Source organism: Paroedura picta, chromosome 9, assembly GCF_049243985.1.
Source record: "Paroedura picta isolate Pp20150507F chromosome 9, Ppicta_v3.0, whole genome shotgun sequence".
Classification (NCBI taxonomy): Eukaryota; Metazoa; Chordata; class Lepidosauria; order Squamata; family Gekkonidae; genus Paroedura; species Paroedura picta.
The window spans coordinates 29,297,171-29,312,036 of NC_135377.1; the positions used below are offsets into that span (position 1 = coordinate 29,297,171).

Below are 14,866 nucleotides of genomic sequence, written 5' to 3' on the forward strand. Positions count from 1 at the left end.
TGGAATTACAGCTCACCTGCAGAGTATAAAGATCAGCTCCCCAGGCAGAAAGGGCTACTTTGGACAGGGTTGTGGTAGAGAAGAAACATTTAAGGCTTCCCACACAGGTTGTTGTTGAATTGAAAGACTTGAGGCCTACTGCACAGGGTTGTTGTGCAGATGAAACAGGAGACAAAAGAGCCAGCTTCCTCTGCAGAATAACGCTGTGCAGTGGCCTCAAATCTGCAGAGAGTTGCAAAGAAGAAAGACACATGGCTTGGCTGTGTCCAACCCCCGGCCAGAGCAGTATTTTAAGTGAGAAGGGGCTCTTCTGTGGCCTTCCTGTCAGGCAACTGTTTGGCAGAAGGGGAAAGTCCCCCCCCCTCAAAAGGAAGGCCCTCAGGCTCCCCTGCGTTGCTCTTGGAAAGGCCCCCCTCCCCTCAGTCAGGGCCTGTCAGAGGTTCCTTCGCAGCAGGCCTGAAGGGGGGGGGAGCACTCTGCAGCCTCCTGCCAGCTCTGTCAGGGTTCTGAGGCCATTTGCAGTTGGACATGACACTTAGGACAGTCTTGGGGCAAAAAGGGTTGGCACAGCCTGTGTTCTCATCCCCCTTGGCAGCCCTACTGACCTCCTCTCCCTGCGGTGGTCAGGAGCAGACTGGCAGCCAGACTGGGCTGGGTGAATGGAATTTTGGTCTGTCTTGGTGAGGGGCCAATAGGAAGGCACTTTGCATGCCTCCCCATTGGCTGCTTGGCCCCGGATGGACACTTGGAGGGCCCAATCAGGAGCCGCTTTGCGGCTCCTGATTGGGCCCTCTGAGTTTTTATCCTGGACAGGGCCCGCCCTAACTCCTCCCCAGGTGGCCTTACTCTTTTATTTAATAGGACCCTGTCCTATTTAAAGATATAAGAATAATATAAACATTTTAGATGAAAATACTTGGAAGCATGTGCTGTTTTCCCCATCATGTTTGTTAATTTACTTGATACCTTTCTTCCTCTCCAATGTGGCTGACATGATTCTCTTCTCTGTCCATTTATCCTTTCCACAACCTGTAAGGCAGGTTAGGCTTAGAGAGTGTGCTGGCCTAAGGTAATCCAGGAACATATGTGGGACTTGAACCTTGGCCTTCCAGATTCTATTGGTTTATCATGATAATTTTGGCCACCCTATGGCCACCTTTCCCTACCCCCAAATACAGTAAAGCATAAGTGTGATATATAGGCCAATTCTGTTGTGCCTGCTATGTATTAAGGACTTCTAATTCCAGAGTACAAATAAGCATACACTATTACCTATTATTACAGTCTTCCAGAGAGAAATGAAAAACTTCAATAAAAAGGCATTTGTACAAACTGTGAACAACAACATTCCACGCTTTGTAGCCTTGGCACCAATCTACTTCCATTAAGACAACTTCCTTCTGGACCCAAGCAGGTGAGTGGCAGCAGACAGTTGCAATGGGTTGATAATGTGAAGTGCTAGTAATGAATTCCTGTACTGGACCTACCAATTTATGATTCTGTGACAGGCTACCAGGCTATTTTGATGCAGAAAAACTGGCTGCTGATCTGAAGAGCTGCTTTATCAAGTAAAAATATGCTCCATCTAGATATCAGCATTTCAATGTAGGCACAAAACAGTGTCACACTGTGTGATAATACTAACAACATGCAGCATAAAATCAGTGCCATTCACTTGCATGGGTAAAATGCATAGTGACACTTTATGTCCACCTCCTTCTGGCAGGGAACAGTCCAAAAACATATGTCACGCAGCAATGATGGTACAGCCAACTGGCACCAATTAAAAAGTCACAGCTGGTTGATCATCTCTAATGCTCAAAAAGCTCTGAAAAAGTAATTGTGTACATTAAGGGATCAGATGTTTGGGTGCTTACAATACAAACTGTGTTGCAAGGAAATAAGCATACATATGACTATAATAAGAAGGCTGCTGGGGATTTCTGAATGTGGAAGAGTTGCAAGCTTGGAACTCTTGTCCTACTATCGCAATTCCTATGGCCTTTAAGTCATGAGCAGTGCAATCGTAAAGAGAGGTCTGATTTTATAAGTGCACTGAAGTAAATGGGCTAGAAAAGTGTAACTGTTTAGGATTGCGCTTTCATTTGTTTAGCTTTGGGCTTTGTTCTTTTCAGAACATGGCACAAATAGTTTGGAATCTCTCCGAAGCCCGTATTGCAGATGGGACTTAAGAACAGTAACTTAGAGCCCAAATCTATACTTGTTTTGCTGGAACTAAGTCCTGCTGCCTTTTGTGGGACTTTTTCTTTAAAAACATCCATGTGGGATAACAGGCTTGCTGTCTTTCTGTTATTCCCATAGATGCTAGTTTCTGTGGCATCATTCCCACTTTCCTGTGGTGAAAAGTTCTGCCAAGCTTAGTTTACTCTAGATTTGACAGCTGAGCAACTTGAGGCATCTATTGTTTGTTTTATTTACAAATATACAAGCAGATACAAGCAGACAAGTATGTGCTCTTACAAGGCGATGCCACAAAGGGCAACTAAAGTTGCACCCCACTTCCAACTGCTTACAGCAACAAGCCTTCCATTTTCTTCTTCTGTGTGCATCTTTCCAACTGCAAGACTATTGCCTAGGAGAATCAATTCTTCCCAGCTCTCATTCAAAAACAGGGATTTTCAGTTATCAGAGAATCCTATTTCTAGCTTCCTAACCAGTAGCTCCTATTGATGAACCATCAACCAACCACCCTGGGGCAGTTATGCACTCACAGTTTTCATCGTTCATATTACTGATGCTTTTAAATCACCCCTTTTAAAATCGCCCCTTTTAAAAACGTGCATGTGTTTTTTTTGCATACCATAGTAAAGGTAAAGGTAAAGGTATCCCCTGTGCAAGCACCGAGTCATGTCTGACCCTTGGGGTGACGCCCTCTAGCGTTTTCATGGCAGACTCAATACGGGGTGGTTTGCCAGTGCCTTCCCCAGTCATGACCGTTTACCCCCCAGCAAGCTGGGTACTCATTTTACCGACCTCGGGAGGATGGAAGGCTGAGTCAACCTTGAGCCGGCTGCTGGGATTGAACTCCCAGCCTTATGGGCAAAGCTTTCAGACGGCTGCCTTACCACTCTGCGCCACAAGAGGCTCTTGCATACCATAGTAGAGCGAAGCAAATGATTATGCATTTGAGAGAGCCTTCCTTAAGTGGGTGAGTACTTCATCCATTGTACTAGGAGCTCATTGGTAGGCTGTAGTCAGCAGCCTGGCTTCTCCCCATCCTTGCCTGCAATACTGCATTAAGATTTTTTTTTAATGCTGCAGGCAGCTCTGCTTTGCTGCACAGCACAGCTGAGCTGCCTGGGGCATTTTTTAAAATTTTGTAAGAATGTGTGATTGAGTAACAATGCAATCACATGTTCTTACAAATAAAAAAAGTTCTACCCCACCCCACAGTGTGCTGGAATCTTGGCACCCCATTTGCCTTGTGCAGAGGCACAAGTCTGGGGCAGATGGGGTGTAGTGGCCAAATGCTCCCCTTTGCGGGAGCGAGAAGACTCATGGTGACATGCCCCAAACCAGAAACCAGATGGCAGCATGGCACGATGCTCCTGTGTGGTAACAGTCCACATGACTCTTGTATTTTCATTATCTGACCAAAATACAATAACTTCAGTTTAGTCATTTAAGTTTCTAGAGAGAGTTTAGGCTCTATTTAATCTAGAACCCACTTCTTTGCCTGTGGCCAAGCCAAACCACTAGAACCCTACTTGGCCCCTGAACACCTAGCCATAGTGATCCATGTGATGGTCACCTTTAGACCGGATATCTGAAACTCACTGTATGCAGGTCTACCCTCATCCCTGATCCAGTAACTACAACTTGTTCAGAATGCAGCGGCCATGGTTCTCACAAGAACTCCTTGGAGGGCCCAGATCTGGCCCATCCTCCAACAGCTGCAATGGTTACCAGTTGAATACCCAATCAGGTATAATATCTTGGTAATTACCTTTAAGGCCATATGTAGTTTAGGTCCACCGTACCTGAGAAACCTGCCCATACCTCCTAAAGAGTATTACCCTCAGCCAGTACCAACTAGCTAGTGACACCATGCCCCAAGGAAGCATGTCTATTCAGGTCGTTCTCTGTCCTGGCCCCCACCTGGAGGAATGAGCTCCCAGAGAAGATCCAGGCCCTGTCTGAGCTATCACAGTTCTTCAGGGTGTGCAAAACAGAGCTCTTCTGCCAGGCATTTGGTTGAGGCCCATGATAATGTCTACTGGGCCCCCACTCCCATCCAGAGAAGCACATTTCATGGGATTGCAGAAGAAATACTGCCTGAAACATGTTGTTGACACTAAGTCATCTGATACTGTTATCACTGTTGTTAAAATTATTTTTAAAATTGATGTTAAAATTGTTGACACAGTTACCAAACTTGGTGCAGTGGTTAGGAGTGCAGATTTCTAAACTGGCTAACCAGGTTTGATTCCACACTCCCCCACATGCAACCAGCTAGGTGACCTTGGGCTCACTGATAAGGCTGTTCCAACCAAGCAGTAATATCAGGACTCTCTCAGCCTCACCTGCCTCACAGGGTGTCTGTTGTGGGGAGAGGAAAGGGACTGTGATTGTAAGCCACTTTGAGACTCATTCAGGTAGAGAAAAGCAGCATATAAGAACCAACTCTTCTTCCTCTTCTTCTTTCTCTTCTTCCTCTTTGCTGTCACTCATCTGTAAACTTCCCTGAGCTTCAAGGGAAAGTGGTATATAAATGAAAACAAACCTTGAGCTTAGTTTCCACACAATATCCAATACCATGAATCATGAAAAAAAAAAGAATCATAGAATCATAGAGTTGGAAGGGGCCATACAGGCCATCTAGTCTGACCCCCTGCTCAACGCAGGATCAGCCCAAAGCATCCTAAAGCATCCAAGAAAAGTGTGTATCCAACCTTTGCTTGAAGACTGCCACTGAAGGGGAGCTCACCACGTCCTTAGGCAGCCTATTCCACTGCTGAAGCCAGTTATATTTCTAAAATACATGAACAATCCAATGTCATGATAGCATGACAATTACCAAACTTACCTGCATTCTATTACCCGTCTAATGCTCTGAGCTGCAAGAGAGGGTGGTATATAAATGCAAATAAATAAATTAAATAAATCCATGTGGACAGCCTAGTGCAAAGTAATATAAACACAGAGGTGCATTTTTACCAGTGGCTTAAAGTGTTTGATGTGAGAATAGTGATGTCCTAAAGTGATAATCCCTATTTCCAGTTCTCAAGTGCTCTAGGATTCACTATTCTCTTGACTGAATTTTTTAAAAATCTAAAAAAATGATCATAACAAATACTGGTGAAATATATTTCTTTTCACAATTAGACTTCAGTGTGTCTTCCAAAATACGGCAAACTCTGTCCATAGACATAAAATCAGAAATAGCATGATTTGTGATGCTTTTCCTTATTACCTCAATTCACAGTGCATTACTCTCTACTGTTTCTGGTGTGTGCTGTTCAGTTTTAAACAGAGATGGAGAAGAGACAATGTTACTCTCAAATCTGAACCCTTGATAAGAAGAATGACACTGTGGGAGAAAGAGTAAAATGTCTGGAAAATTAAGACTTATGGCAATGTAATGACCCAAGAAGGAAGCACTTCCACTACAGAGAATTCCCAACAGTAATCTCAGAAATCTCATTACAGAGATTCTCTGTTACTTCAAGAATAGCCTCAGATACAATTCTGTGTAATAATAGGAAGCTCCATGTGTCGATTAAACCCTAACTCTTCAGCATGTCTAATTCAGAATGCACAATACTGGGACTAGAGAATACCAATTAAATTCACCTGCAGTGTGTGTTACCAGTTGTGTTTCTTCATAAACCATACTCATTGTTTGCCAGTTTAATAAAACAGAACATGGTTTCATAATAAAACAGATGACCTTTCACCTTGGACTCAAATGTTTTTTCTCAAGAATAGTCGAGTGTTTAAAAAATTAGAGTACATGTTAAAAATATGAACCTTATAAGAAAATCTACTGTTTGTATTAATGAAAGTTAATACATTTAAGAGGGTGGGGTTTTCAAATAATTTAACCCAATATTAATACTTAGCAAGCCTATTGGGATGAATGGCGACTTGCCATTTCTAACACTGTATTGATGTTTCTTCCCTTTGATTGGTTGGTACTTTTTGTCATTCATATAACCAGCTGCAGAGCTCAGGATCTCAGGAAGAAAACAAAGAAGGGGAGGAGAAAGAAGGGTTGTGTATGGAACTGAAGTACCAGGGAGAGTAGGAATTTGGAGAAGAAAGAGACAATAGAGATTTAGAAGTATGGTGGAAGGGGAGAATTGTTCAGAGAATGGGGACACCAAGTGTTTTGAGTATTTTTGTCCATTCCAGGCTTTCTCAACTAAAGTTTTGTGAACCCCTCAGGTTTCTTGATGGCCCTGAAAAGGTTTCCAAAATGGGTGTGAGTTAAATATTGTTTATATTTTTAATGTATTAAACATTTATCAGGTGATATGACCATATATGGTCATGTCGACCAACCTCCCCAATGGTCAATGGTGGGTTTGGAGAAAGGGAGGGCCTCCTGTTGGGCATGTACATAGCTATGCTTCCCAACCATATTCTGCATGATTCTTCCTCTTCTGGGGTCTCTGAAAGCCTGAAGGATGTTTCTCAATGTTAACAAATATTGAGAAAGGCTGGTCTATGCACTCTGAATAGTGAGCAGAATGAAAACTCAGCAAGAATCACTTGGGTGCAAGGTCTTTTCTCTCATTTGAATGAAATACCAGTCAGTCTTTACCCTCAAAGTAACCTTTCCCATAATGTCAGCTGTGATGGCCCCAGTCCAGAGTCCCTTGCATACACATGCCATCTACAAGATATTTCTAAACCAACAGGGTGAATGTACCCCCCTCCCAGTTTCTTAGGCTTATCCAAAATGCAGCAGCCAGACTATTGTGAGGGGTGGGGTACAGGGATGCAATCACTGGGGCTGAAAAGTCTTTATTGGTTTATTTCTAAGCAAAATTCAGGTTCTTACCTTTAAGACCTAAAGGTAGACAGTCACCTTAGTGTAGTGGTTAGGACTTCTAATCTCATGTGGACTTCTAATCTCATGAGCTGGGTTTGTTTCCCCACTCCCTCACATGCAACCAGCTGGGTGACAATGGGCTAGTCACAGCACTGCTAAAGCTGTTCTGACCGAGCAGTAATATCAGGGCTCTCTCAGCCTCACCTACAGGGTATCTGTTGTGGGGAGAGGAAAGGGAACATGAATGTAAGCCGCCTTGAGACTCCAAGTAGAGAAAAGCGGCATATAAGAACCAACTCTTCTTTTCTTCTCCTTCTAAATGGCCTGGGTTGAGGGGGCTTGAAGGATCAGCTCCTCACATATTGTCCAGTAAATATCTGGCTCTTAAACTCTGCTTTCAGTGCCTCTGACTTCAAAGATTAGTTGGGTGGCAGTAAGAGGTAGGGCTTTTTCAATAATGGCACTTCACTAATGGCACTCCCTTCCCCTTGTGGCCTGCCTGGGGCCTGCATTCCTTCCGTTGGGGTTCCAGGCCCAAGTGCTTCTGTGCTCTTTAACACCATTTTAGTGTGCCAAACTGCTTGGCAATATACATTTTAATGCAGCGCCTGGGTCTATGATCCTGGATTTAATCTTGGTTTTGATTAATACTTTTTAATGTTTTGTTTTTATTATGTCTTATTTTGTAACCTGTCTTGGTAGAGTCCCTGGAAAAATGGCATACACATTTATCATCATCATCATCATCATCATTTAGATTTAGATTTATTACCTGCCACTCCCAGAATCAGCACATGGTGGGGTACAGTTGTCCATATCCAAACCCCAATAAAACCCCATTAAAACATTACATGAACATAAAAGTTATACAGCAAAACCCAGAACATGGCAATGTAACTCAGCCTCCCATCCCCCCAATAAACATCAAAGAGAGGAAGTGGGAAGAGGGGACCATAGACAAATGGTCTAACTGCTGCCTTGCACAATAAATAATTTTGGAGATCTTCATATAATAGATCCTGCTTTTCACTTTGCCTATGTAGTTTAGTTTTCTAATTCTGTAATTGCAGCATTATTGAATTGCTTATTGGACATCTTATATTTTTTTACATTTTTGTGATTCTCTTTGAGTGTCAGTGAGAAAGGCTGTACTTTCAGCTAGGGTACATTATTCAACATCTCCTGGTATATATATGGCCGCTAGGAACCAACAAAGGTTAACAAAAAGGGAAATGTTTTCAAAATTTAAATTTCATTATTAATAGTCATGTTTTTATAACCACAATATATTTCTTAGAAACTTTATGGTGTACCCCTGTGATTGGGTTCATTATATTGTGGGCGGTCTCCTCCTGTGCTAGAAATACGAAAGTCACTGTGGAGCCCCCTGAGTGCATCACCTCATAGAGGACATGGAAGCCTGTGGGTTACGAAAGTGACGAGAAGTGAAAGTGCTAAATTCCGCAAAAACCGCAGCTGTGCGTTACGGGCACAGCTAGTTACATTTCGCTAGTTGAAGTAGCGATTTCGCTAACAGCAACCAAATAGCAACTTTGAGCTCTGTGCGAAATGGCCCTTGGTGTAGGATACCCATCTCCCCTTTAGTTGTAGACATATATGACAGCTTCTAGAAATGTAATATCTTTATAGAAGTATGTTTTTTCATTCAGATTAATCCCTGCTAAATCAGAACAATTTCCCTTTCCACTTCCTAAACAAGTGACATAGAAAACATCTCTGAGTCAGTAACAAATAGGACATCAATTGTGTAATCCTAGGAAGAATTCCCCTCTATATATAATCACATGAAGCTGCCTTATACTGAATCAGACCATAGTTCCAAAATAGTATTGTCTACTCAGACTGGCAGCAGCTAACCAGAGGGCCAGGTGGGGTCTTTCACAACACCTCCTTCCTGATCTTTTAAACTGGAGAGGCCAGGGATTGAATCACGAACTTTCTGCATACAAAGTAGATGCTCATTCAGACCCATTATGCACGGGGGTTTTAGCACACATTCGGGGTGGAATGGCAGCAACTAAAATCACCGATAACGCATGGTGCCGGCTGCAACCGGCCGCAGCTTTGGTGCATGCCGCCGAAAAAGCCGCGTTCGCGAAACGCGGAAGAAAGCGCAGCTTCCGGGTGACCGGGGCACAACCAGAAGCGGCGGCCGGATCGCCGTGTGCATAATCAGTTACTCTGCGTTTTGCCACCGTCGTGCCCTGCCCCGTGCATAACCGGTCTTCCATGTGACCCGAAATCACCGTTTCGGCAGCCGTGCATAATGGGCCTCACCGAGCCACTCCCCCTCCTCCAAACCCTGACTAGAATAATTCTGCATAGGATTACGCTGTGATATAGGAGACTCATACAATATCCTTCAGTATTTCCAACCATTTATATGAATTTGTATAGTAATGATCCCTGTTTGTTGTGTGCTAGATTTGCCCCCTCCCCAACAGCATACTTTAACTTCTGTTGCAATGCAGCTTTCAAATAGCTTGTGCTGTACAGAAAGCTGAATCAGTAATTTGGCTTTAAAAAAATAACACACACACACAACACTCATAGGCACACATATATATTTCATGGTGATTGCATTACTTTCCCATGGATCTCCTTTCTCTTAAACAGTGTCTTTATAAATCTATAAAATATTATTGCCCCTTTTAAAGGATTTCTGCTGACCAGGCCAGGATTTTGCAACATTCATTTGGTAAAGAGGCAGAACTCCCTTCCTCTGATTGTGTCTCTTGGGTGCAAATGTCCTCCACCTTTACCTTAATAATTTCATAATCAGTGCTATGGCAATTCCACATGAAAATAAAAATGGCCTCAGCCTATATGTTATTTATTATTTGTTTTTAGAAAGGAATCACATTTATGCCTACAAACCCATCCTCAGACAAGTCTGATTTCTGGCCACTCCATAGTAGCATATTTTGATCTTTACTGAGTAATGAAGTCTTCATTTTTGTGCCAAAAAAATTTCATGTATAATACAAACAACATTATCTCTAAAACTGTGATACATCATCATACATGCAAAACTAAAGCCTTGTGGGTATGACAGGCTGGCAAGTTAGATGAACCACTTCAATTTTCCATCAATCAAATTATAGTTTATTGTTCAGCTGAACTACCTCAGGCAACACAAATCTAAAAACTGTCATTTTGGAAACATTACATTTTTTCCCTGTCACATTATAACCCAAGACAGGATCATAAAGAAGACTGTCATATTACTGGCTGTAATATTCCTTAATTTAAGGACAGTTAATTCATCTCCAACTTGTGTTGTATGCTTAGAATTTGGTCTTACAGCACAGCAAAATCTCATGATTGTTCTAAAATCAATATCTACACTTAATTATTTTCTAAATAATGGTGGTTTTAGCTAAAGTGCAGGGTAATTCTATGCTAGGATACAAATTGCTTTTTTTTTTGAATGATCAAAACTATCGTTTTATCCATCCACAAATTGTAATCCATGTGACTAAAAATGAAATTAAATTGTCCTTCTGATTAAACAGGCCAGAGCTCTCTATGCATTTTGATGGAATGGTAAAAATGGGTTTGTTTTGTTTTTCACCAGTGCTTCACAAGCAGACACAAAGTATCTTTGATCTTCGTAAAGTTCATACAGCTAAAAAATTAATGAAAACATTACTAAGTGAAATAATAGTCTTCATAACATTGTGGGTTTCTTGAAATCTGGAAAACAAAAAACCTCACAATATAAAATTTTACTACATTTTTAATGTCATAGTTCCAATAGAACGTAACATATTTGTCCTTTATAACATTGTCTTCTAGCACTGAAACATAGAACTAAATACGTTTTTAACAAGCTGTGGCAGTTTTCCCCAGACCCAACCTTTGATATGCAGCAACTGTGGGAAATGTGGCATTTAAAGCCTTGCATGAAGTGATTTGACTCAGGAGAGAAGCAAGGGGGAGGATGGGGATCCTACTTTTCCCCATACTTTCCTCGTTGTGGAGTTCTCTCTATCACTTGGAGTACATTTGACCAAAATATTCCACATGCAGCTCCAATTATGCAGATAGTTCTCCACTGAGGCCTTTTTGGATTAGAGAATAGGGGGTATGTATGGGAGAGGTAGGAGCCCTCACTCACTACACCTTTGCCCTGAGTCAAATGGGCTCCTGCATTCTTTAAAGGTGACGTTCCTTGCACCAGAAGCATGACTGAGGTGAAAGTGTTTGAGTCTGGGAACTCCTGACCCACCTTATTGGAAAATGTAGCATATTTGGACCTTAGGGTCAAGTTAAATGAGATCCATCATCAGATTTTCCCAACATTGAATGGGAAGGGAGAGGCCATTTAAGTATAACTCTGGCAATTCTGAAAATAATTAAAGCAATACATTTTCAGTAACTATTCTATAGTGAGAAAATCTGAGCAGGATATCTCATATAGGGTTTGTTAATAATGGCAATTAATTGAGTTACTTGTGAGTATTGGGTTTGTTTTGCACAGGAGTGTCAGCTCAGAAAACATATTTGCTAGGTTTACCTCCTGGTTTATCCAATGAAAAGAATATCGTGTCATAGTGCTAGGACTCCTTTTTCCCTCAGAGTTACTAGTGAGCTGTACTCAAGGCCTACTGTCAGTCAAGGCCCATTGTACTGACCTGAGACTTCTCTGTTCTTGTTCAGAATGAAATGGTTCTAGATAAATTATTTTAAAAATGCCAGCATGCATGCTTCTATGATAGTGCCATCTAAGGAATATTTTCTACATGTCTCATTCCAGGATGTCTCCCAAGTATGGGCTTTGGGGAAATATTCTTGGAGATTCTTTTCTGAGATTCAGACATATCAGTAATATTATCCAATGCAAACTAGGCTATCCTTTTATGGGGTGTAGTGCATAAAGTTATAGATCAAGGCCTGAGGGATCATACTGAAATTCTCACGGTGTCATGGAAGCTTGCAGGGTGACATTGGGCCAGTCACTTTTCTCAGCCTGATCTATTTTACAAGGTTGTTGTTAAGAGAATAAGAATGGCAGAGGGAAGAATGATGTTGTGAGATGCTTTGGGTCCCCACTGGGGACTAAAGTGGTATTCACACAAACACACATATGTATTACTCATGGATTTGAGCCTTAGAAAATTTTCGGATAATAGGTCTGATTTTTTCACTTCCTCCCACTGGAGACCTGTTTGCCCCTCATGCTGTTCCTGTGGAGCCCCTATCCCCCAAGGACATGATTCTGGGGAGGTCAGAGGCCTGCAGCAAGAAGTAGAAGAAGACAAGAGAGCATTCTGTTGGCAGACTAGCATTCTGCTGGCATAAAATGGAGATCCAACACACTACCTGAAAGACTGTGTAATATGATATAATTTTATGGCTAATTTTAATCTTGATTGTTTCACATCTTTAAAAATTTTATTGCTGTTGTTTTTAAACTTGTAAGCTACATCAAGCAGGATTCTGGAGAGGCACCATAACTATTTTCCAAATACATTTTATTATCATATTAACACATTTCACTGCAGAGATAACCCTGTTGGAGACCCCTGCTGCAAGGAGTGTTAAGTCAAAGCCAGTGGCACCCACTCACTTGGTATGCTTCATGACATATTAGTGATCTGAAGCTGCTTCCCCCTGAGTATTCTGCAATTACCTCTGATTTATGCAAACAGGCTGATTCTGCTTCCGGTGTTATATCATGCATAGTGAAGTTTCCCCCCAAAATATATTTTAAATAAAAGTTATTAATCCTACATTTTCAAATCCATATACACATGTTGCATACCTCTTCTCCTTGGGTGCATAGATAAAAATCAGATGGCTATATTTCTATGCCATTTTCACTTAGAAAACAAAATGTAATTATACCAGTAAAACATATTTTTCCCTAAGAACTAGTGCATTCCTTTTTTAGAAAAAAGAAAAATTTGTTTTCTATTTTCACTATTTGTTTTCCTTTCTTGAAAGGATTCATTTCTCTTTGAGCTTCAAGTGGTCCCCTAAGCTGATCTAAGTGCACACATGAGCAGTTAGATCAAAAACAGCCTAGAGCACAGTTCATATCAGTCACTCAGTCATTCATTGAAGAGATGGAGGGGTAACCGAGGAAGAGACTGGCATGTGACTCGTTTCAAGGAAACAAATACAACTGGCTGTAATTTGTTACAGTAACTCGGAGTAAAACTGTTTCTTTCCAGACGGCTTTTCTGACTCATGTGATCAACTTATTTCCTAGTCTATTCTGTTTTGCCCAAAGCTGGCAGGAGGGGGCAGAGGAGAGAATGAAGAATATTCCATAAAGATATTAAATCTTCAGTTTTAAGCAGTTTGCATGATACAGAAAGTTGCATCCAGAGCAACAAGACCTGAACCTCCCCCCTCCCTCCCAGTATGATCTGTCAGGAGGTTGGAGGAGGCATCAGTTGTGTTTACAAAAGTCAATATTGATATTTCTCAGATCCAGCAGTCATGTCCACTGTAGGCAAGTGAATGTACTTGCATTAGTAGCCACTCAGGCATGCTCTTGGGTTTTTCATTTTCTTTCTTTGTTCATATGAACTTTGGAATAACAACAGAGGTTAGATACAGTGCTGTGATCTGTATAAGGACATGGACTTCTGTCCATAGATTTTGTTTTTTGTGACTCTTCTTTGTCATGGCAGGCTGAAATACTCTGTAAAAATCTTGTTCCTGATCTAATGGAGCAAGATTTCCAGAAGCAAGATTTTGGGGAGCATTTTGGGCTGCTACCTGATAGGGAAACAATGGAAGTCTGCATCTGTAGAAGCGGAACTCTATTTCTGCATAACTGACTTAACCCATGGTGAAAAACTAAAATCTGACACAATCATGCATGTTTGCTTGCACTACTAGACTATAGGCCCAATCCTTTCCTTTCACAATCCTTTCTTAAGAAAGGTCTCAACTTTACCAGGAAGGCCTTAGCTTGCAACCACACATTGCTTCAAATCAGAAAATGACGTTACTTCAATGCAACTAGCATTTTTGGATCTGTTGCTTATAGAAGAAGAAAAAGAGTTGGTTTTTATATACCACTTTTTACTACCCAAAGGAGTCTCAAAGCAGGTTACAATCGCCTTCTCTTCCTCTGCCCACAACAGACACCCTGTGAGGAAGGCAGGACTGAGAGAGCTTTTACAGAACTGCTCTGTGAGAACTGTGACTGGCCTAGGGTTACCCAGTTGGTTGAATGTGGAGGAATGGGGAATCAAACCTGGCTCTCTAGATTAGAAAACTACCACTCCAAGCTGGCCCTGTCTCTGACTTCTGCCTAATGTAGGTTCTGCCATCTATTTCTGAAAGAATATTATATTACTCAGTTTCTTGAATACTTTTAATTTATTAAATATTTATTTTCTATCTTTCTCCCCAGTGGTGACCCAAATTAGTCAGGCTGCCCCTCCCCCCCAGTCTTTTTCTGCTAGCAGAAGCATATGGAGTGGATGTGGGGGAATGATGATGCTCCTCCAGCCATCCTGTGTGCTCAGCAGCCAATTTGGGTCTTCCCCCATTTTTAAGATCAGCATAAGAACAGATGTGACACATACATTTAACCCAACTCATGTTTAACACATAGTCCGATCAGACCCCTAGAGGTTAGGCATCTTCAGGGACCAAACAATCAGATCCAGGTAGGAGGGCTGTGGTGGAGAGAAGGGAAAAGAGGATTAGCTATCATTGCCACCCCACTTCAAGAAGAGACATTAAAGACAACAGGTGGCAGCTGTATGTTCATTTTCTCTCTCTTTCTGGACACTGAAAAACATCAAATGTTGTGCTTTGGAGGCATGGCTAGTATCCGTTCTCACTCCTAGTTTTTTTGGG

At 41.7% G+C, this 14,866-nt stretch overlaps 1 protein-coding gene across 2 annotated transcripts in view; it reads left to right on the top strand.

Annotated features, from left to right (window-relative positions):
* The window catches only part of LOC143844664 (uncharacterized), a 209,860-nt gene that overhangs the window by 183,474 nt on the left and 11,520 nt on the right, over positions 1-14,866 (top strand). The window contains exon 5 of one of the 2 annotated variants that reach the window (XR_013234084.1): positions 1,285-1,414. Coding sequence is in view for 1 of the 2 variants with exons in the window: in XM_077352114.1 (XP_077208229.1) it covers positions 1,285-1,315 (31 nt within the window). In the remaining variant the exon portion in view is untranslated. Of the gene's footprint in view, positions 1-1,284; positions 1,416-14,866 lie in introns of those variants that run through there. The other variant, XM_077352114.1, reaches the window with a different exon arrangement.